General features: G+C 35.6%; 5 protein-coding genes across 10 annotated transcripts; all 5 read left to right on the plus strand.

Moving 5' to 3' along the window:
• The first annotated feature begins 7,948 nt into the window (after positions 1-7,948).
• Positions 7,949-15,297, plus strand: LOC140985555 (uncharacterized). Of its 4 annotated transcripts, XM_073453401.1 has the most exons (16): positions 7,950-8,323; positions 9,138-9,271; positions 9,389-9,538; positions 9,635-9,746; positions 9,855-10,179; positions 10,297-10,507; positions 10,641-10,730; positions 10,840-11,095; positions 11,249-11,361; positions 11,646-11,744; positions 11,815-11,862; positions 11,988-12,098; positions 12,185-12,275; positions 12,522-12,593; positions 14,610-14,664; positions 15,214-15,297. In XM_073453401.1, exons 1-15 carry the CDS (start codon positions 8,065-8,067, stop codon positions 14,627-14,629), a joined length of 2,091 nt encoding a protein of 696 aa, XP_073309502.1. In that variant the 5' UTR covers positions 7,950-8,064; the 3' UTR covers positions 14,630-14,664; positions 15,214-15,297. The 4 variants fall into 4 exon arrangements, with proteins under 4 accessions (XP_073309499.1, XP_073309502.1, XP_073309500.1 ...); XM_073453398.1 differs by lacking the exons at positions 14,610-14,664; positions 15,214-15,297 and adding an exon at positions 13,599-13,738 and having other exon boundaries at positions 7,949-8,323; XM_073453402.1 differs by lacking the exons at positions 14,610-14,664; positions 15,214-15,297 and adding an exon at positions 13,599-13,738 and having other exon boundaries at positions 8,306-8,323; positions 9,379-9,538.
• Positions 13,600-17,144, plus strand: LOC140985556 (UMP-CMP kinase). Of its 2 annotated transcripts, XM_073453403.1 has the most exons (10): positions 13,600-13,806; positions 13,892-13,951; positions 14,610-14,664; positions 15,214-15,331; positions 15,412-15,568; positions 15,880-15,960; positions 16,052-16,159; positions 16,434-16,498; positions 16,625-16,701; positions 16,816-17,144. In XM_073453403.1, exons 1-9 carry the CDS (start codon positions 13,741-13,743, stop codon positions 16,644-16,646), a joined length of 732 nt encoding a protein of 243 aa, XP_073309504.1. In that variant the 5' UTR covers positions 13,600-13,740; the 3' UTR covers positions 16,647-16,701; positions 16,816-17,144. The 2 variants fall into 2 exon arrangements, with proteins under 2 accessions (XP_073309504.1, XP_073309505.1); XM_073453404.1 differs by lacking the exon at positions 16,625-16,701.
• Positions 17,145-17,302: 158 nt separating this feature from the next.
• LOC140986711 (UMP-CMP kinase-like) lies at positions 17,303-18,549 on the plus strand. Of its 2 annotated transcripts, XM_073455036.1 has the most exons (5): positions 17,310-17,365; positions 17,457-17,564; positions 17,839-17,903; positions 18,030-18,106; positions 18,221-18,549. In XM_073455036.1, the coding sequence occupies exons 1-4, from the start codon at positions 17,336-17,338 to the stop codon at positions 18,049-18,051; spliced, it is 225 nt and encodes a 74-aa protein (XP_073311137.1). In that variant the 5' UTR covers positions 17,310-17,335; the 3' UTR covers positions 18,052-18,106; positions 18,221-18,549. The 2 variants fall into 2 exon arrangements, 1 of the variants encoding a protein (XP_073311137.1); XR_012176963.1 differs by lacking the exon at positions 18,030-18,106 and having other exon boundaries at positions 17,303-17,365.
• A 3,548-nt stretch (positions 18,550-22,097) lies between these two features.
• On the plus strand, positions 22,098-22,859 carry LOC140985547 (21 kDa protein-like). Its single transcript, XM_073453386.1, has one exon. It carries the CDS (start codon positions 22,140-22,142, stop codon positions 22,743-22,745), a length of 606 nt encoding a protein of 201 aa, XP_073309487.1. The 5' UTR covers positions 22,098-22,139; the 3' UTR covers positions 22,746-22,859.
• A 2,497-nt stretch (positions 22,860-25,356) lies between these two features.
• Positions 25,357-26,320, plus strand: LOC140986953 (21 kDa protein-like). Its single transcript, XM_073455373.1, has one exon. It carries the CDS (start codon positions 25,648-25,650, stop codon positions 26,209-26,211), a length of 564 nt encoding a protein of 187 aa, XP_073311474.1. The 5' UTR covers positions 25,357-25,647; the 3' UTR covers positions 26,212-26,320.
• The last annotated feature ends 594 nt before the right edge of the window (positions 26,321-26,914 follow it).

A 26,914-nucleotide genomic window follows, 5' to 3' on the forward strand; every position in this document is an offset into this window, starting at 1 on the left:
AATTTGCTCACTTTGTTTTTACTATATCACTCAATCGTCATTCGGTCGCCTTCAATCGCTTTTTAGCTTATTTCACAATATTTTTCATTTTATAATATCTTATCAATAAAAATATATTTTAATATATTAAGTACCATATAAAACATGAACTTGCTCACTATTTTTTATTATATAACTCAGTCGCCATTCGGTCGCGCTCATGTGAAAAAACAGGAACCAACAATTAAACAGAATATAACAAAACTCCGAAAAACAAAGCTTCACGTATTCACAACAAAAGCAAACGACTTTGTATACTACGATCGTACTAAAAAAAACATCAATGATCAAAAAATTACAAAGAGAAAAAAAACTAGTTAATCGGATTTTTTTCCCCACATAAATCAGGACCAATAATTAAGAAATTGTTACATATAAAAACATCTAAACTTTTTATTGAAAAAAAGAAGAAAAACACCGGTGATATAATCGCATGGTAAATTCAGCTTTTAGTAAAAAAGAAACATTCGGAAACACAAAACTTTCGTCAATCGATGATCAGACAATTTGGATGAATGATCAACGCGTCGCCGAGGTATGGATACATACAATTAGCAAATCCAACACAGAGTCGGGAGAATCGAAGAGAGGAAAGTTGATGGTAAATCGAGAGATAGTGGAATTTGGATAACAACGCTCACAAGTAAAAGAGACTTGCATATAAGAAAAAAGAAAACATTAGTTTAGGTTTAAAAGAAAAAAAAAAGATTTGAAAATATTAAAAAAAATAGTGTAGAATAGACATTTCAAAAGTGAATGTTAGTTTTTTAAATATGATGTTGTTGAGTGTTATTAGCCTAAATTTCTCTCTTATTAGTCCTACGGTTAACATGTGCTAACAAAATAAAATTGGCTGAGTCAAGGAGCAAGCGAATCTCCTCCAAATAGATATCGTCAGTTCCACGATCCGACGATGGCGATATCATTGCTTGGACAGCAAGGGAAGAATCCGAGAAAACCAATACATTCTCAGAACCCGATTGAATTGCTGGCAAAAGACCATAGAATAAAGCAAAGAGCTCGGCAGATACTACAAAACCTGGATGCCTAATACCTCAAGACAACGCAGCTCACAGATACACAGAATGATCCCGAATCATTATGCCCACACTAAAACGACCATTCATATTGTCACACCTTACATCAACATCTAGTCTGAAAATGCCTAGATGTTGAAGATTTCCGTGTGGGAGGGTCGAAGCACCTGATTTCAAGAAAGTAATTCGACTTAACCGTACTGGCAATTTGACTCCCATTTCCAATACCTCAAGTCCTGTAAATTCCGACGTGCTAATGGAATATCAAGAATAAAGTCCCGAAGAATCGACCAAGTTCTTCACCATAAACAATGATGAATTCGAGCTCTGTACTGAGCTACAACTGCTAGCCAGCCACGGAATCCAACTGTCTGACAATGCACTAATCTGCTGCCCATTATCCGAACTTAATTACGAACAAGTACTCTGCTCCACAAGACCGATCTCCAAATGTACGAGGGATTAGAACCCATAATATCAACATGTTTAAAATATATTGCTTTAAGAATTTTAGCCATAAGTGATGAAGGATCATGAATGATTTGCCAAACATGTTTCGCTAGGAGGGCTCAGTTAAGATCAATGAGGCTCCAAAACCCAAGTCTTACTGATGTTGTTGCTATAGTTGCTGATCTCAACATAAGCATGACAACATAATGCAACAAATGAAAAATCTGTTGATTGATTGTATGATTCAGTGGATCTGTTCATGTTTGCAACAATTTTTTTTTGTTAAATTCAGACTTCAATACTATTGTAGAGTCTAGAGACATTGAATTTTTAGAAACTAGTTTTATTAAAATCTTATTTTCCTTCATCCTCTTCATCCACACCCATCTCATTAAACATGGAAAAAGCCTCGGTGTAAACCTCAAAAGTTTTGGCTAGAGGTTGCTTATGCATCTCGAACTCGTCGGCAAGATATTAAAAGTAGGAAGGGGGGACCATTTGAAGAGAACAATAAAAAAAAAAAAAAACGGGGGTTGGCGTGGAAAGATGGAAGAGGCGTTTTATACGCGTCTTCACACGGTCAAGGGGCTCTATAAATAGAGCTCCCGCCTTCATTCTGAAATCATCCTTTCTTCGAGTTTTCTCTCATCTTATAATATTCTATAATATTTGTGAGGTGTTTGTTCGCCTGTATTAAGAGAGTGTGTGTTCTCTTTGGAAACACAGTGAGTGAGTTGTACACCACAAAATATTATAGTGGAAATTCTTTTCATCTTGCCCGTGGTTTTTACCCTAATAATTTTTAGGGGTTTTCCACGTAAATCTCGGTGTCCAGTTTATTCTTTATTTTCGGGTTTATTATCTCAATTTCCGCAAGTGGGACCAACAAGTGGTATCGGAGCCTTGGTTTAAAATTTCTTAAAATTCTGAGTATGCTCTGTGGTTGCAGCCTAGACTGATCTTCCACATCAGAAAAGATTTTTTGAGATTTTTTTAAGGCGAGATTATTTTGTCCAGTCTACTAAAATTATTGTAGACATAATGGCGGGAAGGTACGAGATAGCAAAATTCAACGGAAACAATTTTATGCTGTGGAAAATAAAGATACAAGCAGTTTTAAGAAAGGAGAATTGCTTGGCGGCTATTGGAGATAGACTGGTGGAGATTACAGATGATGGAAAGTGGAATGAGATGAATGACAACGCTGTTGCCAATTTACACTTGGCTATAGCAGACGAAGTTTTGTCAAGTATCTCTGAGATAAAAACAGCCATAGTTATCTGGGATACTCTGACAAAGATGTACGAGGTCAAGTCGCTACACAACATGATTTTCCTAAAGAGAAGGCTTTATACTCTTCGGATGGCGGAATCTTCATCGATGACCGACCATATCAACACACTGAATACTCTATTTGCCCAACTCACTTCCATGGGGCATAAAATAGGGGAAAATGAACGTGCGGCGCTTCTACTTCAAAGTCTACCAGATTCATATGATCAACTTATCATCAACATTACCAACAATATTCTTATGGGCTTTCTAAGATTCGATGATGTCTTAACTGCGGTTCTCGGTGAAGAAAGCCGGCGCAAGAATAAGGAAGACAGGTTGGTAACCTCGAAGCAGGCGGAGGCTTTACCGATGATAAGAGGGAGATTTATGGACCGTGACTCAAGTGGGAGCCAAAGACGAGGTAGATCAAAGTCGAGAAGTAAGAAGAAAAATATTTACTGCTTTAAATGTGGCGGTAAAGGGCACTTCAAGAAAGAGTGTACGAGTATTGACAAAAGTTCTCAAGGAAATGTGGCCAGTACTTTAGGCAGTGGTGAAATATTATTCAGCGAAGCAGCGACTGTTGCAGAAGGCAGACACAAATTTTGTGACACATGGATTATGGATTCAGGAGCGACGTGGCACATGACGTCTCGGAGAGAATGGTTTGATCATTATGAACCAGTCTCAGGAGGATCTGTATTCATGGGAAACGATCATGCCTTGGAAATCGCTGGGGTCGGTACTATCAAAATTAAAATGTTTGATGGCACCATTCGCACCATACAGGAGGTACGACATGTGAAAGGACTGACGAAAAATCTTTTGTCCTTGGGACAATTGGATGACATCGGGTGTAAAACTCGGATCGAGAACGTGATCATGAAAATTGTGAAGGCGCGCTTGTGGTTATGAAGGCGGAAAAAGTTGCTGCAAATCTGTATGTACTTTTGGGAGAAACACACAAGGAGGCGGAACTAGCTGTTGCATCAAATGGTTCAGGAGAAGAATTAACAGTGTTATGGCATAGAAAGCTCGGGCATATGTCAGAACGGGGGTTGAAAATTCTCTCAGAACGGAAGCTGTTGCCGGGACTTACAAAAGTGTCACTACCCTTTTGTGAGCATTGTGTTACCAGTAAACAACACAGATTAAAGTTTGGCACTTCTACTGCCAGGAGAAAAAGCATATTGGAGCTGATTCATTCGGATGTTTGGCAAGCACCGGTTGTATCCCTAGGAGGAGCGAGATATTTTGTCTCGTTCATTGATGATTTCTCTAGGAGATGTTGCGTGTATCCAATCAAGAAGAAATCAGATGCTTTCCAGATCTTCAAATATTTCAAAGCGCGGGTTGAACTTGATTCAGAAAAGAAAATCAAGTGTCTGAGGACTGACAATGGAGGAGAATATACCAGTGACGAATTTGATGCATATTGTCAACATGAGGGCATCAAAAGACAGTTTACGACGGCTTACACACCTCAACAGAATGGAGTGGCGGAGCGGATGAACAGAACCTTGTTGGACAGAACAAGAGCTATGTTGAGGACTGCAGGTCTAGAAAAGTCATTTTGGACAGAAGCAGTCAAAGCCGCTTGTTATATTATCAATCGTTCTCCTTCAGTGGCGATTGATCTGAAGACTCCGATGGAGATGTGGACCGGGAAGCCGACAGATTATTCTCATTTGCATACATTTGGAAGTCCTGTGTACGTTCTGTACAATGAGCAAGAAAGATCGAAGTTGGATTCAAAATCCAGAAAATGTATCTTCTTAGGATATGCTGATGGAGTAAAGGGGTTTCGCTTGTGGGATCCTACTGTTCACAAGCTTGTCATCAGCAGGGATGTTATCATCGAGGAAGATAAAGTAAAGGGAGACAAAGGCACACCGAATTCAGAAACTACTATTTTTTAGGTGGAAAATAAGACAGATGAAGGTCAAGTTTCTTGTGAAGCAGTACCAGAGCACGAAAAACAAGAACATGTTGAGTCTGAAGTTTCCAATGTGAGGCAGTCAACTCGAGACAGAATACCACCAGGTTGGCTTTCAGATTATGTCACTGAAAGCAATATTGCATATTGTCTATTATCAGAGGATGGTGAGCCACTGAGTTTCCACGAGGCTACTCAAAGCTCGGATGTATCTTTGTGGATAATAGCAATGCAAGAAGAGTTGGAGGCATTAGACAGAAATAAAACTCGGGATCTTGTTACACTACCACGAGGAAGGAAAGCCATTGGAAACAGATGGGTCTATAAGATCAAGCGTGATGGCAATAACCAAGTGGAGCGGTATCGTGCTAGATTGGTGGTAAAAGGGTATGCTCAGAAAGAAGGCATTGACTTCAATGAGATATTTTCTCCTGTGGTTCGGCTTACAACAGTCAGAGTGGTGCTGGCATTGTGTGCGGTGTTTGACCTACATCTAGAACAGCTAGATGTGAAAACGGCGTTTCTTCATGGAGATCTTGAAGAAGAAATCTATATGCTCCAGCCAGAAGGTTTTGCGGAAAAAGGCAAAGAGAACTTGGTTTGCAGGTTGAACAAATCTCTGTACGGTCTCAAACAGGCGCCGAGATGTTGGTACAAGAGATTTGATTCCTATATCATGAGCCTCGGATACAACAGATTGAGTGCAGACCCTTGTACGTATTTCAAGAGGTCTGGTGATGATTATATCATTTTGCTGTTGTATGTGGACGACATGTTGGTAGCAGGCCCCAACAAAGATCAGATCCAAGGATTGAAGGCACAGTTGACTAGGGAATTTGATATGAAGGACTTGGGACCAGCAAACAAGATTCTAAGGATGCAAGTTCACCGAGACAGAAGTAACAGAAAGATTTGGCTTTCCCAGAAAAATTATTTGAAGAAAGTCTTGCAACGCTTCAACATGCAAGATAGTAAGCCAATTTCGACCCCTCTTCCTGTTAACTTCAAGTTATCCTCCGAGATGTGTCCTAGCAGTGAAGCAGAGAGGATTGAGATGTCTCGAGTACCATATGCATCAGCAGTGGGAATTTTGATGTACGCTATGATCTGTACAAGACCGGATATTGCTCAAGCAGTGGGAGCAGTTAGTCGGTATATGGCGAATCCTGGACGAGAGCATTGGAGCACTGTTAAGAGGATTCTTAGATATATTTAGGGTACTTCGAATGCTGCATTATGTTATGGAGGATCGGATTTTACACTCAGCGGCTATGTTGATTCAGATTATGCAGGTGATCCTGATAAGAGAAAATCTACTACTGGTTATGTGTTTACACTTGCAGGGGGAGCAGTAAGCTGGGTTTCAAAACTGCAGACAGTTGTGGCGTTATCTACAACAGAGGCAGAATACATGGCAGCTACTCAAGGTTGCAAGGAGGCAATATGGATTAAAAGGTTATTGGAGGAGATCGGGCACAAACAAGAGAATGTTCCTTTGTTTTGTGACAGTCAGAGTGCCTTGCACATTGCAAGGAATCCAGCTTTTCATTCCAGGACAAAACACATTGGAGTACAATTTCATTTTGTGCGGGAAGTAGTAGAGGAAGGAAGCGTGGATATGCAGAAGATCCATACAAAGGATAACATAGCTGATTTTTTGACCAAGCCAGTGAACACTGATAAGTTTGAGTGGTGTAGATCCTCAAGTGGACTAGAGAAAAAGAAAACAACATGTAATGGAAAGATTGAAAGGATGTGTGGAGATGTGTTTGATTCTCAATCAAATCTCCAAGTGGGAGAAATGTATGCAAGATATTAAAAGTGGGAAGGGGGGACCATTTGAAGAGAACAATAAAAAAAAAAAAAACGTGGGTTGGCGTGGAAAGATGGAAGACGCGTTTTATACGCGTCTTCACACGGTCAAGGGGCTCTATAAATAGAGCTCCCCCCTTCATTCTGAAATCATCCCTTCTTCGAGTTTTCTCTCATCTTATAATATTCTATAATATTTGTGAGGTGTTTGTTCTCCTGTATTAAGATAGTGTTTGTTCTCTTTGGAAACACAGTGAGTGAGTTGTACACCACAAAATATTATAGTGGAAATTCTTTTCATCTTGCCCGTGGTTTTTACCCTAATAATTTTTAGGGGTTTTCCACGTAAATCTCGGTGTCCAGTTTATTCTTTATTTTCGGGTTTATTATCTCAAATTCCGCAAGTGGGACCAACAGAACTTCCTTCTCTTGGCCTGAATCTTGGATGTGATTATGAGAGCATCAAGATCTAATTGAGAGATGATCAATCATTGGGAGCGGTGCAACTGTGTTTATCGAAGTTCTTCTTTCTCTGAGCGATGATGGTTGCATAAGGCTTTCCCTAACTTGGAATTCAATTAAGGACCATCGGCCCAAAGCTACCTCCATGTCATTAGTTTCAACCCAATCTAGCATGTGGCCTTCAAGAATGGCCACTTTTTCAAGGGAATCCCCATGAAGAATGGTACTGAAGTGGACAAAGGTGCAGTATACATACCATCTATCGTATCGCTTCATTCTTCGGATTACATCCTTCATCACTTGAGACAGTGTTAGAATGACATCCGTCTGGACGGCTAGCTACTTCTACCAACCCCTACCCCACTAAAACATACTATGAAGGCACATACCGACGAGTTGAGGGGCGGGTGGCAATCATTCACCCCACCCATGCTCTGTGCTTGGGTTTTCATATCATTGAACAATACAAGTTAAGTTAGAGTTCGATTTGGGGAAAATATTCGATCATGTTTGAGTTCAATTCAAATTCATTCAATTATTTTTCGTGTCAGCTTGATTAATATAAACCTATAATATGCTATAAAGTTAGATAACAGATGTTTATAGTTTTTGTTTTTTCGATAGTTTGATATTTTTTTAAGTTTATCTATATTATTCTTAAGATTAGGTCTCTTGTGAGATGATCACGAATTTTTATCTGTGAGACAAATTAATCCTACCGATATTCACAATAAAAAATAATATTATTAGCATAAAAAGTGATACTTTTTCATGGATGACCCAAACAAAAGACTCGTTTCACAAAATACGATCCGTGAGACCGTCTCACACAAGTTTTTCTTTATATTTAATTATAAAACTCACTTGTCAAATAAAGTTTCATTTTCACCTGAAGTACGACGTCGCATGGGATGGAGCAGGCCATTAAATATCTTCAAATCTTCTCACAAAATCTGAGCTTCCTTTCTCCACCACAATCTCTCAAGTGATATTCATAAACCCTAATCCCATTTATCTCTCATTGATGGAAATCCATTCCCAAACGATTTTACCATGGCGCATATCTTTCCCTCTCGTGTTTTTTCCGTTCCAGGTTCCCAAAATCACGCATTTTCCTGCCCAAGAAGTGGGTTGCGATTCTGTACCTCAGCCGCGAGAATGAGAGTGGAATCCGGGGCGGTGGAGAGGAATGGTGCAGCCATTGTGTGGTACAAGCACGACCTTAGAGTTGAAGATCATATCGGCCTGGTGGCTGCAGCCAAGCATCGCTGTGTCGTACCTCTTTACATCTTTGATCGCCGCATTCTCTCCCGTAATATTTTTCTTGGTCTTATTTTCCCCCCTTCTCTGGATAGTGAAAAGCTACTTGGAAAATGAATGCACTTGATATTTTGGCATGGTTAATGCCAAACAAAAATTGTCTTTTGTATACTTCATGTTAACCTTGATTAATAGAAGCTGAACATATTGTAGCGGCATATTCTAAGTGGAATGATGCAAACCTAATTATGATTATGTGATACGCTTGGTTGTTATATGAAATACTGATGTTTGGCAAAAGTAAGAAATTGTTGAAAGTAATGCGCTGGTTCAACCAAGATGAATAATATGGTCAACTGCATGAAAATTGAAAACGGAAATTTAAACAACAAATTGGTCCAAGGAAACTGCATAAATGGGGGTGAGGGGTGCTTGACGTGTCATAGACTTCTAATGGAGAGTTTTGATCTTTCTTGACTGGGTGACACGTGCTTGTCATCATTTCTAATAAAAGCATATTATAGATAAGATCATGAAGCTGCATTTTCTATTTGAGTGTGTACACGGTTTATCAGAAAGTGCTAATAATTGCATTTACAAGTAGTCTTGGTTCTTGAAGCAGATACAATTGGCTGGTTGTTTACTTTACTCTAAACTTCAGGGTTACTTTTAATTCTGTCACACTAAGATGTAGCACAACAGCAGCAATTTACAAAACTTTACTTGCTGTTTCTCTGAAAGCTGTTTTTTGTCTATATGATTATTCATTATTTCAGTCACACATTTGATTAGATACGATGAAGCTGTGAGCCTGTGAGGTGTCAGTAGTGTTTCTTCAATTAAAGTCCGGACTTTTCAAAATGCAGGATTTTCAGATGAAATGCTAGAAAATCTACTCTTTGCTTTGGAGGATTTGAGGAAATTGCTGAAGGAGCAGGGGTCCAATCTGATGATTAGGACTGGAAATGCAGAGAATGTCATAAGACATCTTGTTGAAGAGGTGGTTACTGCATTTAATTCACTCATTATGATATGATATCTAGCTCTCCACCAACTAGCAATTATTTCGGGGGTTCTTGTACTTATTTTTTGGCATTTATTGCAAAGAATATAACAGGTCAAGGCTTCAACCATCTTTGCGGAAGAGGAGTTGGAGTATGGATTGTGCACAATGGTGGATAATGTTAAGGAAACATTGTCTTCTGTGTCTTTTGCTGAATGGAACCCTGAAATTATGACATGGAACACTCCATTTTATGATATAAAGGTTTTTGGATCGTCTTGCTTGATCATGTGAAACTTTTCTGCACGTATAGAATTAGTTTGTAGTCATAATTATGTTGATTTAATTTGTTAATCCCAGAGCTTGAAAGATTTTCCGGCTTCATATGATGAATTCAGAAGGTTAAAATTAATTGTTGCTTCTGCGCTTTTGCCCCCAAAATTGTCTTTGCCTGAGATGAATTTGTCCTGGGGTAGGTTGCATCACATCTTTCCTTGTCGAATTTTCCACTTCTAGGATTTAAATTATTTTTTGGCATATGTTGAGATCTAAAAATATCCAAAATTTTATTCTCCTCTAGGTGCTCTGCCAACACTAGATGAGGTCAAAAAGTTTGGGGATGATGACACTGGTGGTGGGAGGTGGACAAAAGAATGGACTGCGGTTAAGAAGTTATCGGCTGAAGACATGTTACAAAGAGGAAAATTTTTTGGGCTAGAGCAAGCAAAGCTGCTAGAAAACAAACAGCCGGTGTTGAGTGACCAGAGCATCCAAAGAAGACCAGAAAAATCGGCATTCATAACACAGCAAGGCAACTTAGTGGGAGGTGGGGTAAGTCTTGTGTTGAATGCTTTGGATGCATATTTGCGATATCTGGAGGGAACTTCCCGGGATGACTTTCAGGAGTACGTCTCTTTCTTGATGGACTTGGTTTGTTTTATCCCTATCTTAAACAGATAGTGGGTACATATTACCACAAAATTTAGAAATTACATATCTCATGCCAAAATCTTATGTTGCAGGGTACATGTAAAGCTACGCCAAGCTGAAAAACGCGAAGGAGCTTCATTTCAAGTGCTATTTGGTTCCGCCCTTCTTCTTGGTATAATTTCCAGAAGGAGAGTGTACCATGAAGCTGTCAAATATGAGAAAGAACGAAACGGTGGATTCTCATCTCCGTTTGGATATTCAGCAGCTGTTACTGCTGCAGTTGGTACTGTTTCTTCGATGGAGGTATCTATCATTGTAGATATCGATGGAGAAGATTGATATACTTCTGCATTGACCAATGAGCTCTAGTACATTAGTGATTGTTTGGCAAATCACTAATCAACATATTCTGACTTGAACCTGGTTCTTTTGGTAGTGGTATTGGCTTTTGAATTTGCATGGCCAAAGATGTGGAGCAGGCAATTATGGCATTAGGATATGGCGGTGGAATAATCATCTAATCCAAGTTTGTCTCTACAATTTTATTGCGCGTGTTCATGCATTTTAGCCAACAAGCTTACTTCTCGGGCTGTTAGAGAAAGTTTAACCAGTCGCTATTGATTTTATGTTCTCAGTATACTGTTGCTGGTTGCGAGGGTCCAGCTATTCTTCTTGTCCATGGTTTTGGTGCATTTTTGGAGCATTATAGAGATAATATAGATCCCATAGCTGAAGCTGGGAATAGAGTATGGGCAATCACACTCATTGGCTTTGGGAAATCTGAAAAACCTAATATTGTGTACACTGAGCTTGCATGGGCTGAACTTCTTCGAGATTTCATAATTGACGTTGTTGGGGAGCCTGTGCATCTCATTGGGAACTCAATTGGTGGTAGGTGACATGGACCGTTTACCAACACTGACTTAGGCTGGACAGGGAGAAAGAAAGGATGAAGAATTAATAGTTAAACAATCAACCGACTTTCCCTCAAGGATGGGCTCCATGATATGTCAGGTTAACTTGCTGGCGGTATTTTACTTGCAGGATATATTGCTGCGATTGTTGCTGGTCTTTGGTCTCCTTTAGCTAAGTCTGTGGGACTCATGAACAGTGCTGGCAACATAGTTCCTCAATATACTACTCCGTATTACTCAGTAGTAAGAACCATTGAAAAACTTGTGTCAATTGTATGTCCGTGGATTACATGTTGTTTTGGCTTGTTTTGCTTTACAGTTCCATGATTGTTTAGGCTGCTAGAATGTGCATTGAAACTGTGTGGTTGATTCACTTGATGTTTCTTGTGACTCTCATGTTTATCTTGACTAATTTTTCGGCTCTTAAATCCATGCTAAATCACATTTCAGTTTTATGTTTTAGGGTGCTTTTCCACCCTACCGTATCTTGCTCCAAGAATTTATGATTTCACCCTTGAATCATTCAGGATAGGCGAACTTCAGGAGCCGGGCGATTGGGTGCTAAACTCCTTTTACCGTACTTGAGGTTCAATATTAGGAATATCCTGAAAAGTTTTTATCCAAAAGTAAGGCACACTCCACTTTTATGACTTCTTTTCGTCACATTTTACTAATCAATCATTTCATGTTATGCAGAAAACAGATAGAGCTGATGCTTGGCTCATCAATGAGATGCTTAGAGCTGTATCCTGTGTGTTTTTTTACCTGGAAAAAGATTACTCCCGAAGTTTGTTTTCATTTTGCTAATTATGGTTATAAACAAGGCTGAACATACGCTGTGGAAAGATAGACCTTAACCGATTTTGCAGTCATATGACCCCGGAGTCTCTTACGTTTTGCAAAGCATCTTCAGTTTCGATCTTTCACTACCCTTGAATTTTCTTCTGGAGGGATTTGACAACAGGATACTTGTAATACAGGTGATATCTTGCATTCAAACACTTTTGCCGCCTTTGCCGGCACTGCTTCCGTTTTTCTTAACACAAATGATTGATTGTTCTATCAGGGAATGAATGATCCACTGTGCGACTCTAAGTCAAAGTTAGCTATGTTTAAAAAACATTGCAGAGGGGTGGTAACAAAAGAAATATATGCTGGTAATTCTTCTGCTTGCTATCCTCGAATACAAGTTACAGGAAATCGTTCTTCAGTTCCTAAGTAATGTCTTCGCTTTGTTCTATGCATATAGTGGATGATTAAATTGGTTTGAATCTGTTCATTGTTTCATGTCATTCATTTCAGTTGCATGTGTTCAATACAAAGCGAAATAAGAACAGAAAATGGGGGACACCAATACAGTACCTTTAGTTAACATATATCTCTGTTTGGTGGTGTTGTATCAGGGCATTGCCCGCATGATGAGGAGCCAAATGAAGTGAATTGTATCATTAAAGAATGGGTGGCGACTCTTGAAAGTAAAGTACCCTCCGTGACTTGAAACAATTTTTCTTTTATGGTTTCAGGCTTTAACTACATATATTATTTATTCATCTCTATTCGTCTTCTTGAACTTGCCGCATACTCAGATTTCCTCAGTTTAGACTTTAGTATTTAAAGTAGTAATTTTATTTTCTCAAGCAAAAACCAAATATGCCACACCATTTAACCAAATTTCTTACCCCCAAAACTCTTGCAACAAAAGAATATTTTTTTTAATATACATTGAAATTTATATTAAATCAGATTAACAGAAATTAGATTGGGAGGGAGGATTGTGATCCATCCCATAGACGAAACTACAAATAAAACTATATAATCCATTTTTTAAAGGGTCACAGCGTACCATTTAGAACATGAAACATTTCTTTTATTTGTATACATTTGCTAGTGCAACAATCCATCAGAATTCGATTTTAAGACTTGATGGAACGGGCAGGTTTTAAATGTGATAGAGCTCAAATACGTAATTTTTTTTTTTTTTTTACTTAGAACCAATTATTAATTTTGGTTTATACATATTTTAAAAAGTTAATATAATTTAAGTTATTTTCAGGCCTTATTTTTCTGTTTATTACCTCAATGATCAATCTCATAATGCTCGAAGAAAAAAGTGATTGAATTATGCATGCTTACAAATCTTGCAACTTAACTTATTTACACTTCGATTAAGAGCAAGCCCAAGATAAAAAGGATATTTTTCTTATTCAAATGAAAATATTTCAAATTCGATACATGATTTCTTTCCAAAAAGTTGCAACTTTTTTCACAAAACTTGGATCGATGGTTCCTCAATCCAAATCTTGGATGCTGGATTATATTTCAATCTGGCAAGAAGATATTTATATTTTTCAAAAAGGAAAGAAAACATACTCCCAAAGAAAAAAGATTCATTATTTTTATAATATAAAATATAAAGTTTAATACGCGTGTAATATGGGGTGTTGATATATTGTAATAAAAATGCGTAATGCTAATGTAAGCTGGAGCTTTGAAATCTGAAAGAGTAAGCAACTCTTCTTGCTGCGGACACATGGCCACCTACATGTGAGTTCTCCCTTTGGAACTTGAAAACTCATTTCTTGCTTGCTGCAAATTTGTGCATTGCCGAAGAATCCGGTGGATATGTGGAGGCGCGTGATTTCTCCGTCGCCGCTGTTTTCTTCATCAAGATCACGCCTACTCAATCAGGCACCTATCGTTTACCGTTTTGCGTGAAATTGCTGTTACCGATTTGAAAATCTTGTTTTGATGGTTTTTTTTGCCCATCCTTTAGAGTCAGGTGGCCCATGGATTTAATGTCTGGCAGGCGTTCCGTACGCAAATTCTGTATACGGTATCTTGACTCTTTCTTTCTTCTTGTTATTGCTTAAATTAACCGGAGTGTTTATGATTTCGACTGCTCTCGCTTGTGGGATGGTTTAGGTGGAATTGAGATTCTGTAATTTCAAATGGCTTTTGTAATTTAAATTTTGACGAGTTACATACAGCTTTAAAAAAAATTGAATTTTTAGCGAAATGGGGACGATAAAATGTTCACTTTATGTTCTTATTCGTTGTGCTTGTATGATCTTTTTTTTTTATTGTTCCATTCTTTTGTAAAGTCACAGAGTTTGATTCCGAGCTGCGCACCGATGTTTGTTGGGTGATGATTTTGATTTACCTTAAAGTTGTTACCTTCAAGGACCTTGATCTTGACGTTTATTTTGTTGGCTTTTATGGCTCATCTCTTGAAGTAGTGTTTTCCAAGCCTCAATGGGAGTGGTTGACAATCCCTTTTGTATGTAGCAAAACAATGGACTTCATGAAACATGAATTGTTTGGGTTCATCTAGGTTTTGTACTATCTCACAAGGTTTTTAATGTCGAGCATATTAACATGCCAGCACCTGTTACATTTATGTTTCCATATGGAGGGTTAAGTCTGCTGGCAGTTTTTCTTTTCAGCAAGATGCTGATTGAGATATTGTTGTGCGTTTTCTTTGATGGACACAGGCAGAAGGTGGAACTTCTGATAGAGATGGAAACCCATTTATAACATTTGTCTTGGGTAATTAATTTTAAATTAAGCTGTTTGTTTCAGTATTTTATTTGCTGGCTGAGGACTCATTTTACTGCTCCTAATAGTTGTCATTTTGTCTAGATTTAATTTCTGGACTTTTTGTCGCAAGATATGAATTACGTTGACCTTTTTTTTATGAAAACTCATACTGTGTGTGATTAACTTATTTAGCCGATTATGTCAATGCAAAATAAGTTAATGTTCAGGGATGTTATATACTTCATTAAGCTAGACACTGTTATGCGGTTTATAATTGTTCAAGGTTGGTAGTTGACTTTGTAAAATTGTTGCTGGGCATAGTTGTTGCTCTTCCCTTCATTCTTGTATGAGCGACACATTTAAGTTTGAAATGCTTTACCAATGGAATTCGCAGCTAACACAACTGCACAACTTTTAATGTTACGTTTATTTAGGATTTTAGGTAATAATAATATCTATAGAATGGGTTATTCAGGATAGTGCACACATTCGAGAGTAGTATCCAACACCGATAGATTTTACAAAGAAATGAGTCTGATTGGGTAGTTGGGTTTTCAGGAGGTCCTGGAAGTGGAAAAGGGACTCAATGTATGAAAATCGTCGAAACGTTTGGGTTTACCCACTTGAGTGCTGGAGATCTATTGAGAAAAGAAATTTCTTCCAACAGTGAAAACGGGTAAGGCCATCAGATATCTTCCGACTGGGATATATCCTTTATAAGATTGTTACTTTGAAAATCTTGATATTCTACTGCAGTTCCATGATTCTTAATACAATCAAGGAAGGAAAAATTGTTCCCTCAGAAATGACTGTAAAGCTGCTACAAAAGGCCATTGAAGAAAGCAAAAATGATAGATTTCTTATTGATGGATTTCCCAGAAGTGAAGAGAACCGCATCTCGTATGAACGTGTTGTGAGTTTATTTTCTTCTAATAGCATTGTTTCCCTGCTAGCTGGAGTTCTGTTAGCGATATACCCTATCTCGTACTCATGCTGGTTTCAAGGATTTACATGTGACAACTGGTGTATGTATCTGATCGAAAACGTTAGTCATGTAGTCATCTTTCTCACATATGAGCAGTTATTGATGCATTATATTCTTTAAATTATATTAAATTCAGTTTATATAAATTTTGTAACATTCATGATATTTTTTATAATCGTCAGTTATGAATGAAAGGATGATCTTTGCATGAAATGATGAGTGTCCAACAATGAATGCAGATTGGCACTGAGCCAGATATTGTGCTTTTCTTTCATTGTCCGGAAGAAGAAATGATAAAACGAGTGCTGAACCGTAACCAAGTACCATCTGTGTACTCACATTTTTTTCTTCTCCTCCAGTAATTGCTTTTTGTGCCACAAAATGGAAGCTAAATGTTCTGTTTTTCTGTAGGGACGCGTTGATGATAACATAGATACTGTCAAGGAACGGCTGAAGGTCTTTACTGCTCTAAGCCTTCCTGTTATAAACTATTACTCTGATAAAGGAAAACTTTACAAGGTATCAAATATTACATTTGTAGCTAGTTAATATATTATAAAGTCATCCTGAAAGATCATTTTGCTTGTTACGGAAACTGACCACTTGATTTTCTCGTTATAATAAAGTGAAGAAATTCTAGCATAGCTTATATAGTAGAAACGATCGACGTATTGCTTTTTTACTGTCATATGACATGCATTATTTTTTCTTGCTATGAATTTGATATCTGTTCTACTTACTCTACAAATTATGAATCAAATTATACAACGTAACAATTACTATATTCTTGCAGATTGATGCCATTGAATCAGAAGATGAAATATTTGAAAGAGTTCGCCCAATTTTTGATGCCTTGAGGTTTTTGTTTCATGATACACTGTTTTATCATCGTAGTTCAATAGATTGTACCTGTGCTCTTGATAATAAGTAAATTTGTGGTATATTGGACATTACTTTTCTTAGACATGGATAAATCATTTTCAGGATTTTTCGTTCTCTGGACTGATCTAAAATGTTAAGAGACCAACTACATAGGCAGAAGAAATCCAGTTGATTTAAAGGCATCAATCTACCTGCCTTGAAGTCCATGTCAAATATGTCAATTCAAACATCTATTTTCATGCTTGATTCACATTTATCTTAAAATTTTGCTGACCGGAGAACCGTGCTTGCAGTTGACCCTGATGGTGCACAATGCTCCCAAACATTCTATGTTTCTGCGGATCGAGTGGACCGGAAATGGACTTTCGTTGGAACTCGAAATAAGTACTCATGAGTATGTTGTTCAACCTTGATGTCTTACTTTTTTTTTCTCATTTCCTGATATGGGTTTTGAGTGGTACTTGTACATAATAACGGCAAATTTTGCACCATTTTCGCGCTGCTGGAAACGGTGTATGAGCATATCTAAACGTTCTCTGAAGTTATGTAAACTGTTCGATTGTATTACCACACAATAAGAAAGGTGTCTACTTCAGACGCCATCTCTCGGACCCTGCAACTTGATGCTTATCCTGGAATAGTTGCATTTCTTTGAGTTAATTTTTTTCCCCTTTAATTGAACCCTTCCAAATGAGACAAATTCAAATATATTAGGATATCGATGCATGTTTTGCGTGCTTGTACAATATTATAATGGAAGGGCAAAAATAAATATACATATTTTGGNTTTTCTTTCATTGTCCGGAAGAAGAAATGATAAAACGAGTGCTGAACCGTAACCAAGTACCATCTGTGTACTCACATTTTTTTCTTCTCCTCCAGTAATTGCTTTTTGTGCCACAAAATGGAAGCTAAATGTTCTGTTTTTCTGTAGGGACGCGTTGATGATAACATAGATACTGTCAAGGAACGGCTGAAGGTCTTTACTGCTCTAAGCCTTCCTGTTATAAACTATTACTCTGATAAAGGAAAACTTTACAAGGTATCAAATATTACATTTGTAGCTAGTTAATATATTATAAAGTCATCCTGAAAGATCATTTTGCTTGTTACGGAAACTGACCACTTGATTTTCTCGTTATAATAAAGTGAAGAAATTCTAGCATAGCTTATATAGTAGAAACGATCGACGTATTGCTTTTTTACTGTCATATGACATGCATTATTTTTTCTTGCTATGAATTTGATATCTGTTCTACTTACTCTACAAATTATGAATCAAATTATACAACGTAACAATTACTATATTCTTGCAGATTGATGCCATTGAATCAGAAGATGAAATATTTGAAAGAGTTCGCCCAATTTTTGATGCCTTGAGGTTTTTGTTTCATGATACACTGTTTTATCATCGTAGTTCAATAGATTGTACCTGTGCTCTTGATAATAAGTAAATTTGTGGTATATTGGACATTACTTTTCTTAGACATGGATAAATCATTTTCAGGATTTTTCGTTCTCTGGACTGATCTAAAATGTTAAGAGACCAACTACATAGGCAGAAGAAATCCAGTTGATTTAAAGGCATCAATCTACCTGCCTTGAAGTCCATGTCAAATATGTCAATTCAAACATCTATTTTCATGCTTGATTCACATTTATCTTAAAATTTTGCTGACCGGAGAACCGTGCTTGCAGTTGACCCTGATGGTGCACAATGCTCCCAAACATTCTATGTTTCTGCGGATCGAGTGGACCGGAAATGGACTTTCGTTGGAACTCGAAATAAGTACTCATGAGTATGTTGTTCAACCTTGATGTCTTACTTTTTTTTTCTCATTTCCTGATATGGGTTTTGAGTGGTACTTGTACATAATAACGGCAAATTTTGCACCATTTTCGCGCTGCTGGAAACGGTGTATGAGCATATCTAAACGTTCTCTGAAGTTATGTAAACTGTTCGATTGTATTACCACACAATAAGAAAGGTGTCTACTTCAGACGCCATCTCTCGGACCCTGCAACTTGATGCTTATCCTGGAATAGTTGCATTTCTTTGAGTTAATTTTTTTCCCCTTTAATTGAACCCTTCCAAATGAGACAAATTCAAATATATTAGGATATCGATGCATGTTTTGCGTGCTTGTACAATATTATAATGGAAGGGCAAAAATAAATATACATATTTTGGTGTGTGTGACGGTTTTTATGACTTTCTCAACTTTAATAAATTAATATATATATATATATATAAATTTATTTGATAATAGGTCGATTGGGATGTGTCGCTTCCAAATACTATTCCAAATTAGGAGCCATTCCTCAGTGGGCCATAATCACATGGGCTTAATACGTGTGTGGCCCATTTACGTACGATCCAGCTGTGATAGGCCAGTCTGGTGGGCCTGGGCCGACTCACTAACATGTAGTTTGTCAGATGTCGATTAGTTCAATTTGCTCAACTAGTATCCGCATTTTAAAATTATTCGTTTCTTACATCATAATAATCACGGCGTCGACAAAGAAGAATTAAGTAGTTTACTAGGTGTTTTGGAACTCAGCAAACCCGTAACGAGACGTATCATTAGGGTAGTTGAGGGTGTTCATCGGACCGGTTCGATTAATTTTGTCAAAGTTCAGTTTGGTTTTTCGATTTCTGATTTATTCCGAAATCTAAAATGGAAATGGAAATGAATAAGGGTTATATCATAATTGTAAAATTAATGATAGATTTATATTCAAATACGAGTCAAGCCATAATTATAAAATTAATGAGAAATCATTTAAAACGTTTGAAATTATTAAAAAAAAATCTGCATGAAATAATTTTTTTGTCTCACTATACAATTAGTGAAACCTCCAACACTGAAAAAATGTGCTTGGACTATTTGATATTAATATCTCAATTCAAATTTAACAAAACCGCTCGAAAAATCGAGCTTCCGCTACCATACACTTTATTTCCCTTTCAAAAGGCGACTTTGGAAAAAAGCAACAATGGGCATTTTAAGCACCGTTGCTTTCACATTGTGTTCATATGTGTGAGTCACTAAGAGAAATCAAAACCTATGTGAATTCAAATTCATGAAATGTGTGCGTGAGAATGAAAGGTAATAAATAATTGCGTAAATAAATTGAAATTGAAATTGAAATTGATTGATGCAAACCCTACTTAATTAGAAATGAGCTCGGTAGAGGCTATGGAACAATTAAACTTTATGGCAAAAAAAGAATATAAATAAGAGAGATCGTGACAGTAAGTCAGTAACAGTGCGGGTTTGTTTTCATGGGTTGGTGATTGTCTAGAATTGCAAGAAGAGAAAAGAATTGCATCGGTGAAAATTTCGCGTGATCAACTTACATTGTTTGTTGTGCTGCCGTGAGGTGTTGGAGCTGATACTCGAAGACAAAACTCGTGTAAAATGTTGGTGGAAGAGTTATTTATGACTTCGGATCTTTGCGATACAATCGTTCAATCCATGATTTTCTTTTCACCCAATATTTAAAATCTAATACAACAACATCAATATTTTTTTTGTAATTTTATGTTAAAACAAATCAAACTTCACATGTTCTACCCGACATACATTTTTGCTGTGGATGGCCAATTTATCAATTATTACGTCTCACATTGTTAAAGGAATCAAAAATGGTTGCACAAGTCAATGTCGGTATCAGAAAACGCCACAAATTGTCGATATGAATAGAACAAAAAACTTTTAAATATTAAATAATTGTACCATATTCTATGTATATGTCCCTATCCTAAATATATGATATTTGATCCTATCTATATATATATATTATAAAATAAAAATATCTTTAGGTTGATCTTTTTATGGAGTGGTCCATGTTCCACACTGCACTGTAAATGTTAGGAAAAATAGTTTTCAACTATGTTTGAGATGTTAAAGTAACACTTTGATTAATAGTTAAAAATTCGATCTTATCAACTTTTTATTGAACAAAATTTGTCATACACAACTAACTTGTTCAATATATTTTATTTGATTAACATTGTTTACAAACTATATATTTTACACAAATATGTAAATTATTAAAAAAATTAAAAGTTTATGATATGATCGATGGGTGATAATCATTGAGCTGTAATAATTCGGTTGTTAAAAGATTGAACACATGAAATAAAATAGAGTTTTGTTTTATAACCAAGCAGAAAGAACTCAAAATAATACATCTAAAAAACATTAAACATTTTGAAAAATATTTAAAAGATATGCAAGTTGAATGTGTAAAAATGTTTTGGTTGAAATATTTTATCAAAGAATTGATATGCAATATTATTGTATTTGAAAAACACAAAAAAATCATCTTGAAAACAGTATCAATAAGTAAATGTAATAAAATAAAGAAGAAAAAAAATTGTTTATGGATGTTCGGATAATAACAACTTCTATGTCATCATTCGTCCACCTAGGAAGGTATAACTAGAATACTTTGATTTATAAAACTCTTGTACAAATTCATTTCAAATTAGGAGTTATCTCTTGTTTAATTGAAAATTCTAGCACACTCTATTGTAGGCCGCAACCTCACATTTTACATAATATTTAACATTTTCTTATGTCAAGACTACAAATACAATCTTTAATATCTTTGTGTGAAGACTGACTCATCTAAACTTTGAAACTCAACTCTCATATAGATGTGTGAGTGGTTGTGTGTTAGGACTTTATTATTATTTTTTTTTTGAAGTTTTGTATATCTCAAATATATCCTCACATTTGGACTTGCTTTTATTCTAGCTAATTTGTTCGTATGGGCTACCCATGATTTGTATCTCATTCCAAAGCTTGTATTTATCTTCAAGTTGTTGTATTTATAGCCTCCAACAATAGTATGAACATTTGAAACATTAATCATATGATAGTTGGAAAAGTTTCTATATTATTTCCGATATTGAAACAGTCATACTCGTGTTGCTGGCTATTTGTTGAATTTAACCACTGCTGAATTTTGCGGTGGTGAATTCATTATGTTGATTTTGGGCTCTACTGGATGCAGCAGCTACTGGTTTTTAGTAGCGATCTCTACTTGTTTGGGCTCTACTGTATTTTGAAGTAAGACTTTTGTTACATTCTCAATAATTTATGTATTAAAATTACTCCATGCAGAATAAATAAACATGTTTGTTCACGTTTTCATACAGATTAAAAAATAAAATTGGGAAAATAAATTAACAAAAAAAAATCCCTTTTTTGATTTAGTTAATAGGAGTAAGTTGGTAAAAAATGCTATTAAAAGTTAGAGATTGAACAATATATTCATCAAAACCTATGAAAAGAAAATACAACTTATATATTTGAGGCAAATTAAGTTGATTTTTGGTATTATGAGTAATTAACAACAATAAAACGTATAAATTCATGCGTTAATTAAAGAGAGAAAAATAAAAAGAATTGATAATTTTAAGTATGAATATTCAAATAAAATTGGCCGACTTATTACACACCAATCACGGAAACAGCAAAGAAAAAGAGGCCATGAATAATTTATGGGCCCTTTTCCACGTGATTGATTATCAATTCAAATTCCTATAAATCTGAGAACCTTAATATTTCGTCACAAAATATCAAGAAATCAAGAAAAAGAAAACATGGCCGCAGCTAAACTGATAATCTCACTCGCAATTCTCTCCCTCCTCTACGTTTTTAGCCAACACAAGGCGGTCGCCACCGCCGCCGGCGGCCAGGTCATCGGCAACAGTTTCATTAGAACTTCATGCGGTACCACAACATACCCTAATCTTTGCATCACATCCCTCTCTGCGTACGCATCGACTATTCAAAAAAGCCCGCGACAATTAGTCACCACCGCATTGTCCGTGAGCATCGACCAGGCCAAATATTCGAAGCAGCACATCCAAAAGCTCATTAAGTTCCACGGGCTCAAGCGTGGAGAATACGCAGCCCTGAAAGATTGCCTGGAAGTGATCACCGAAGGCGTGGATCGTCTCGCCAAGTCTGCTCAAGAGCTAAAAAACATGGGCCCGGCCGGAGGTCCCCAATACTTCTGGCACATGAGCAACCTACAGACGTGGGTAAGCGCCGCCCTCACCGACGAAACCACGTGCCTGGATGGGTTTTCTGGCAAGGCTATGGATGGCCGGATCAAGACCTCGATCAAGGCCCGAATGACAAATGTGGCACAAGTAACTAGTAATGCTTTGGCTTTGTGCACTCAGTTTGCTGGGAAATATTAAAGTAATCAGAGTGGGTTTTCCATATTAAATGTACAATATAATATATATTAATTATAGAATTATGAGTTATGTGCCCTTTTAATTTTAATGATGAGCTCTTCTTGTCTCTCTTCACTTACTATATAGTTATATTTCTATTTATATTATCTAATTTTTTTTTAAAAAAAATTTATTTTTCCCTTAATGACTTTCAAGCTTTTTAATTGAAGCTGTTAAAAGACTAAGAAAATATGAGATAAAAGTTGTAAGTTAAATCAACAAGTTCGATATAAAGGAAAGACACGTCGAATCGATGTTTTTTTCGTCGCGGAAGAAGATTATTACAATTGAATTTAAACCCGATATGTAAATGGTTCTTTTTCTATTATCATACATTGTATTAGCAACCACTGGCTAGAAAAAAGAAATTTTGAGATTCAATAAAAAAATTAAAATTTTAAAAAAGTAGATATAAATTTATAATTTTTCAAGAGAGTGTAGTCGGTGGAAAAGAACATAGTGTGGAGTAGGCAACAATTAATGGTAGCAGTTGGTAAAGTAATAAAGAATGTGAATCGGTGACATTGTAGGAAGACATTAAATGACCACTAACAAAGACTTTTGGTGCATAACCATGTGGAATGCTTAANATTACTTTTTATTGTGAATATCGGTAGGATTGACCTGTCTCACATAGACATACTCTTTTTTAATTAATTATTCAAATAGTTTTTCAATAATTTGATATCAGTTTTCCGGTTCAAACGATAAAAATATGCATGATCCTGTCCTTAGACTAACATCTTCTATTGCTTTTTTTTTTCTTTTCAAGAACTGAATGAGAAGTATCCGAGTTTTTAGCCCAAATATAAATTTGAATATAATAATTAATTAGTGGCCCAACGTTCACGCCCCCCGAACTAGAATAAAAATATATAACCAACATTTTCAGAATTTCATATTTTATAAAAAAATTTTAAAAAAAATTAAATCATTTAAGTTTAAATATAAGATTCAATAGTTTTTTTTTAATACTTTAACGATGCGACTAATATATGCATAATGCAACATTGGGTCGATGAGATAATAAGTTTATTACCATATATTGTTGTGATATACCCATCTGTATGACTACTAATATTGAAACAAATTAAAATTAATGAAAAACATATTAATTATTTAATTTCTGTGAAAAATCAAATCATTAGTTTGAGTCATAGAAAATAACATTGTCATAAGACTAAAAACAACTCTAATAATCTACCTACATGTAAGGACATGCTTGATTTAAAACTTCAACACGAATTGGATTTTTAAGCTCAAACTTAATTCAAATTAAGCTCGAACATTTAATGTTTTCGACTCAGATTCGATTCCAATTAGAACTCGAGTTGAAATTTGACTTAAAACATTCGAACATGTTAATGAGTTATTTGAACTATTGTTTGGAAATAAATAATCGAAAAGTTCGAAAGATATTTATATAATAATTAATTGTATTATATTGATAAACTATTAAAACACACGTACTGTCAATTAACAAAGTAATTTGGTCTCGACTTCGCCTCATAAAAAAATTCCGCTCCAATTCAATAATTTCGATTACAAGTCAATTGTTCATCCTAAAGCAGGAAAAAGAAAGTCTTTCACTACACTCAGTTTCTCTATCAAGATTTCGAATCATGGAAATAACATCCTCTATTTTATCTTTTAAGGCATTGTTTGGTACACATGATATGATAAACGTGTGATATATAATATAATGATAAGTTAAAGATAAATAAGATGTAGGATATTATATTTAATGTTTGGTATGATTTTAATAAGAGTGATTAAATTTATATATTAGATTGTAATGACAAAATTAACCTTATCATAATAAATTTTATAATTTCAAAGTTGTTGCTTGAGTTATTTTCAGAATTCACAAATATTTTTTTAAATATTTTCAGAATTTATAAATATTTTTTTAAATATTTTCAGAATTAGATTGTCCAAATCTAATTAAATATAAACAAGACGGATTTATGCAATACTTCAAATTTTAAATTTTTTTTTAAATTCAAAAGCATAAAACTTGTAGTCATTATTATTTTGAAAGTAAAAAAATTAAATATATCATAACCTGGAGTACAAATTATAAGTTTATTAAAGTTTTATTAATATTATTTAACATAAAAAGCACTAAATATATTTCATGTCAAATTATGTATTAGACAGAGTTTATGAATTAATTAAAATTAATGTACACTTATTATAATTACATCATATAAAATATAAAATTGTGGAAGATAGATAAAAATTTTCATTATGAATCGTCAAATTTGATAAATTGACATCGATGTCTCTTTTTAAAAAAAACCAAATTATTGATATATGGGAAAAATAGGAAAATATGGTTTTTATTGAAAATAATGAGATATATATGAAATAGATTTTTATATATTGAGGATAATTAAGTCATTTGTGGTATTTTTTATCATTAAACTAAGATTATCACACCTAATAGAAGAGACATTTTATCCTTTCAAAAATTTATTGCTTTTTAAAATGATACCAAACGTAGGATAATGAGGATTATTTATCAATCTTCCTTTATCCTATGTACCAAACTATGCCTAAATATTTGTAATAAAATTTATCTTCACCGGGAAAAATAGATATACGTAAAGGTAAAAATTATTTAGCACCATCGAAAAACAAGGCTCAATTCCCTCCTCGAGTCATATATTACACGTAATGGACACGATTCCTTTTTACTATAAATTTGCATGAACGATATTTGCATGGCAAAAACCAAAGTTTTTCCATCCAAAAAAGATTTTAAAAAAAAGAAAAAAAAGAAGCTGTTTCCTTTTTAAGTTAAATAATTATTATTACAATATTTCTATGTAAGCTTATCCATTTTTTGCAATTTAACATCATGGCGAAAATTGCCCTTTCTTTGCTCCTCCTCCTGCAAATCCTATCCACCGCGTACGCCGCCACCGACAATGGCGGTGGGCTCAATGCAGCGTGCAAGAAGCTTTCCAACTCCAAATTCTGCATGAAGCTGCTCCGCCCCTACGCCTCCCAATTCCAGGACAACGACCCTCACAAAATGGGCCATGCAGCCATCTCTGCCACCCTTTCCCGAGCCCAAGCCGCCAGAGCGTTCATGATCCGTCAGATCACCGAACCCGAAATTAACTCCGCCCAACGTGCCGCCATCCAGGGCTGCCTTAACAAGGTCGGCAGCAGCGTCGACAGCCTCAAACAGGCGGCTCGTGAGTTCAACAACATGGAGAAGGCGGAAGGGGATCAACGCGCGGCCCACAAGAAGACCGTTGTGAGAAAGATATTGTCCTCCAGCATGGCTCAGAATGCATGTTACGATATGTTGAAAGGCGAAAAGGTGGAAGGAGAAGTCGTGATGGAAGTCCGGCAGGAGGCGGAGGAGGCTGCCAAGGCTAGTGTCATTGCTCAATTCTTTGTCAAATTAAATTAATCTTCTCGTTATAGCAAAGGATGATTATCAAAGTTTAAGCAGTAAACGATTATCGAATATTTACGTGAATGAATGGAGAATGGATTTGATTTCGAGGTGTTGACAACGTCAACGTTTACAGAGCCAACGTCATCAATTTTCTTTATTCACTTAGCGTTTTCCGATGCAAGATCGTTATTTTCCGATGTCACTCTCCCTTAAATATGACTAAAAAAAAATCTAAATCAAAATTTCAAAATGAAACTTCGAATATTAAGTGAACTTAGTGGATTAAAAAATTATTATTTTTACCAAATTTTATTGGTTTTCAGTTCAAATCCTATGTTGAAGTCATTATTGGTAAATTATGCACAAATGTTATGTGTGTAAAATTATAATAATAATTTATATAAGATTTTTTTAATATTATTAAATGATTAATTTTATATTTAATTTAATAATAATCGATAGAAATTAGTGATGAGTCATAGTACGTACAATTTGAGATGTGTAATATTGAAAATAAGTTTGCAATGTCAATATAGAGAAAAAAATGTTGGTATAATGGTAATTTGAAAAACAAAAGATGGTGTTTTCTAAGTGACCATTCTTACTAATAAATTATGCACACACGTTGCGTGTGTAAATTATAATCATAATTCATATAATATTTTTTTTATTTTTTTAAATGCTTAATTTTATGTTTAATTTAATATAATGGATA

The sequence above is a fragment of the Primulina huaijiensis genome, chromosome 10 (genome assembly GCF_012295235.1).
Source record: "Primulina huaijiensis isolate GDHJ02 chromosome 10, ASM1229523v2, whole genome shotgun sequence".
Lineage (NCBI taxonomy): Eukaryota > Viridiplantae > Streptophyta > Magnoliopsida > Lamiales > Gesneriaceae > Primulina > Primulina huaijiensis.

Excerpts from the sequence above, each read along its gene's own strand:
- LOC140985555 (XM_073453398.1), top strand. The coding sequence starts at position 8,065 with ATGGCGCATATCTTTCCCTCTCGTGTTTTTTCCGTTCCAGGTTCCCAA. Across the intron at positions 10,180-10,296 it reads TCCCGGGATGACTTTCAGGA|GGTACATGTAAAGCTACGCC; the intron begins GTACGTCTCTTT and ends CTTATGTTGCAG. Across the intron at positions 12,099-12,184 it reads ACAGGATACTTGTAATACAG|GGAATGAATGATCCACTGTG; the intron begins GTGATATCTTGC and ends TTGTTCTATCAG.
- LOC140985556 (XM_073453403.1), top strand. The coding sequence starts at position 13,741 with ATGTGGAGGCGCGTGATTTCTCCGTCGCCGCTGTTTTCTTCATCAAGA. Across the intron at positions 13,952-14,609 it reads GTACGCAAATTCTGTATACG|GCAGAAGGTGGAACTTCTGA; the intron begins GTATCTTGACTC and ends TGATGGACACAG. Across the intron at positions 16,160-16,433 it reads ATAAAGGAAAACTTTACAAG|ATTGATGCCATTGAATCAGA; the intron begins GTATCAAATATT and ends ATATTCTTGCAG.
- LOC140986711 (XM_073455036.1), top strand. The coding sequence starts at position 17,336 with ATGATAAAACGAGTGCTGAACCGTAACCAA. Across the intron at positions 17,366-17,456 it reads GAGTGCTGAACCGTAACCAA|GGACGCGTTGATGATAACAT; the intron begins GTACCATCTGTG and ends GTTTTTCTGTAG. Across the intron at positions 17,565-17,838 it reads ATAAAGGAAAACTTTACAAG|ATTGATGCCATTGAATCAGA; the intron begins GTATCAAATATT and ends ATATTCTTGCAG.
- LOC140985547 (XM_073453386.1), top strand. The coding sequence starts at position 22,140 with ATGGCCGCAGCTAAACTGATAATCTCACTCGCAATTCTCTCCCTCCTC.
- LOC140986953 (XM_073455373.1), top strand. The coding sequence starts at position 25,648 with ATGGCGAAAATTGCCCTTTCTTTGCTCCTCCTCCTGCAAATCCTATCC.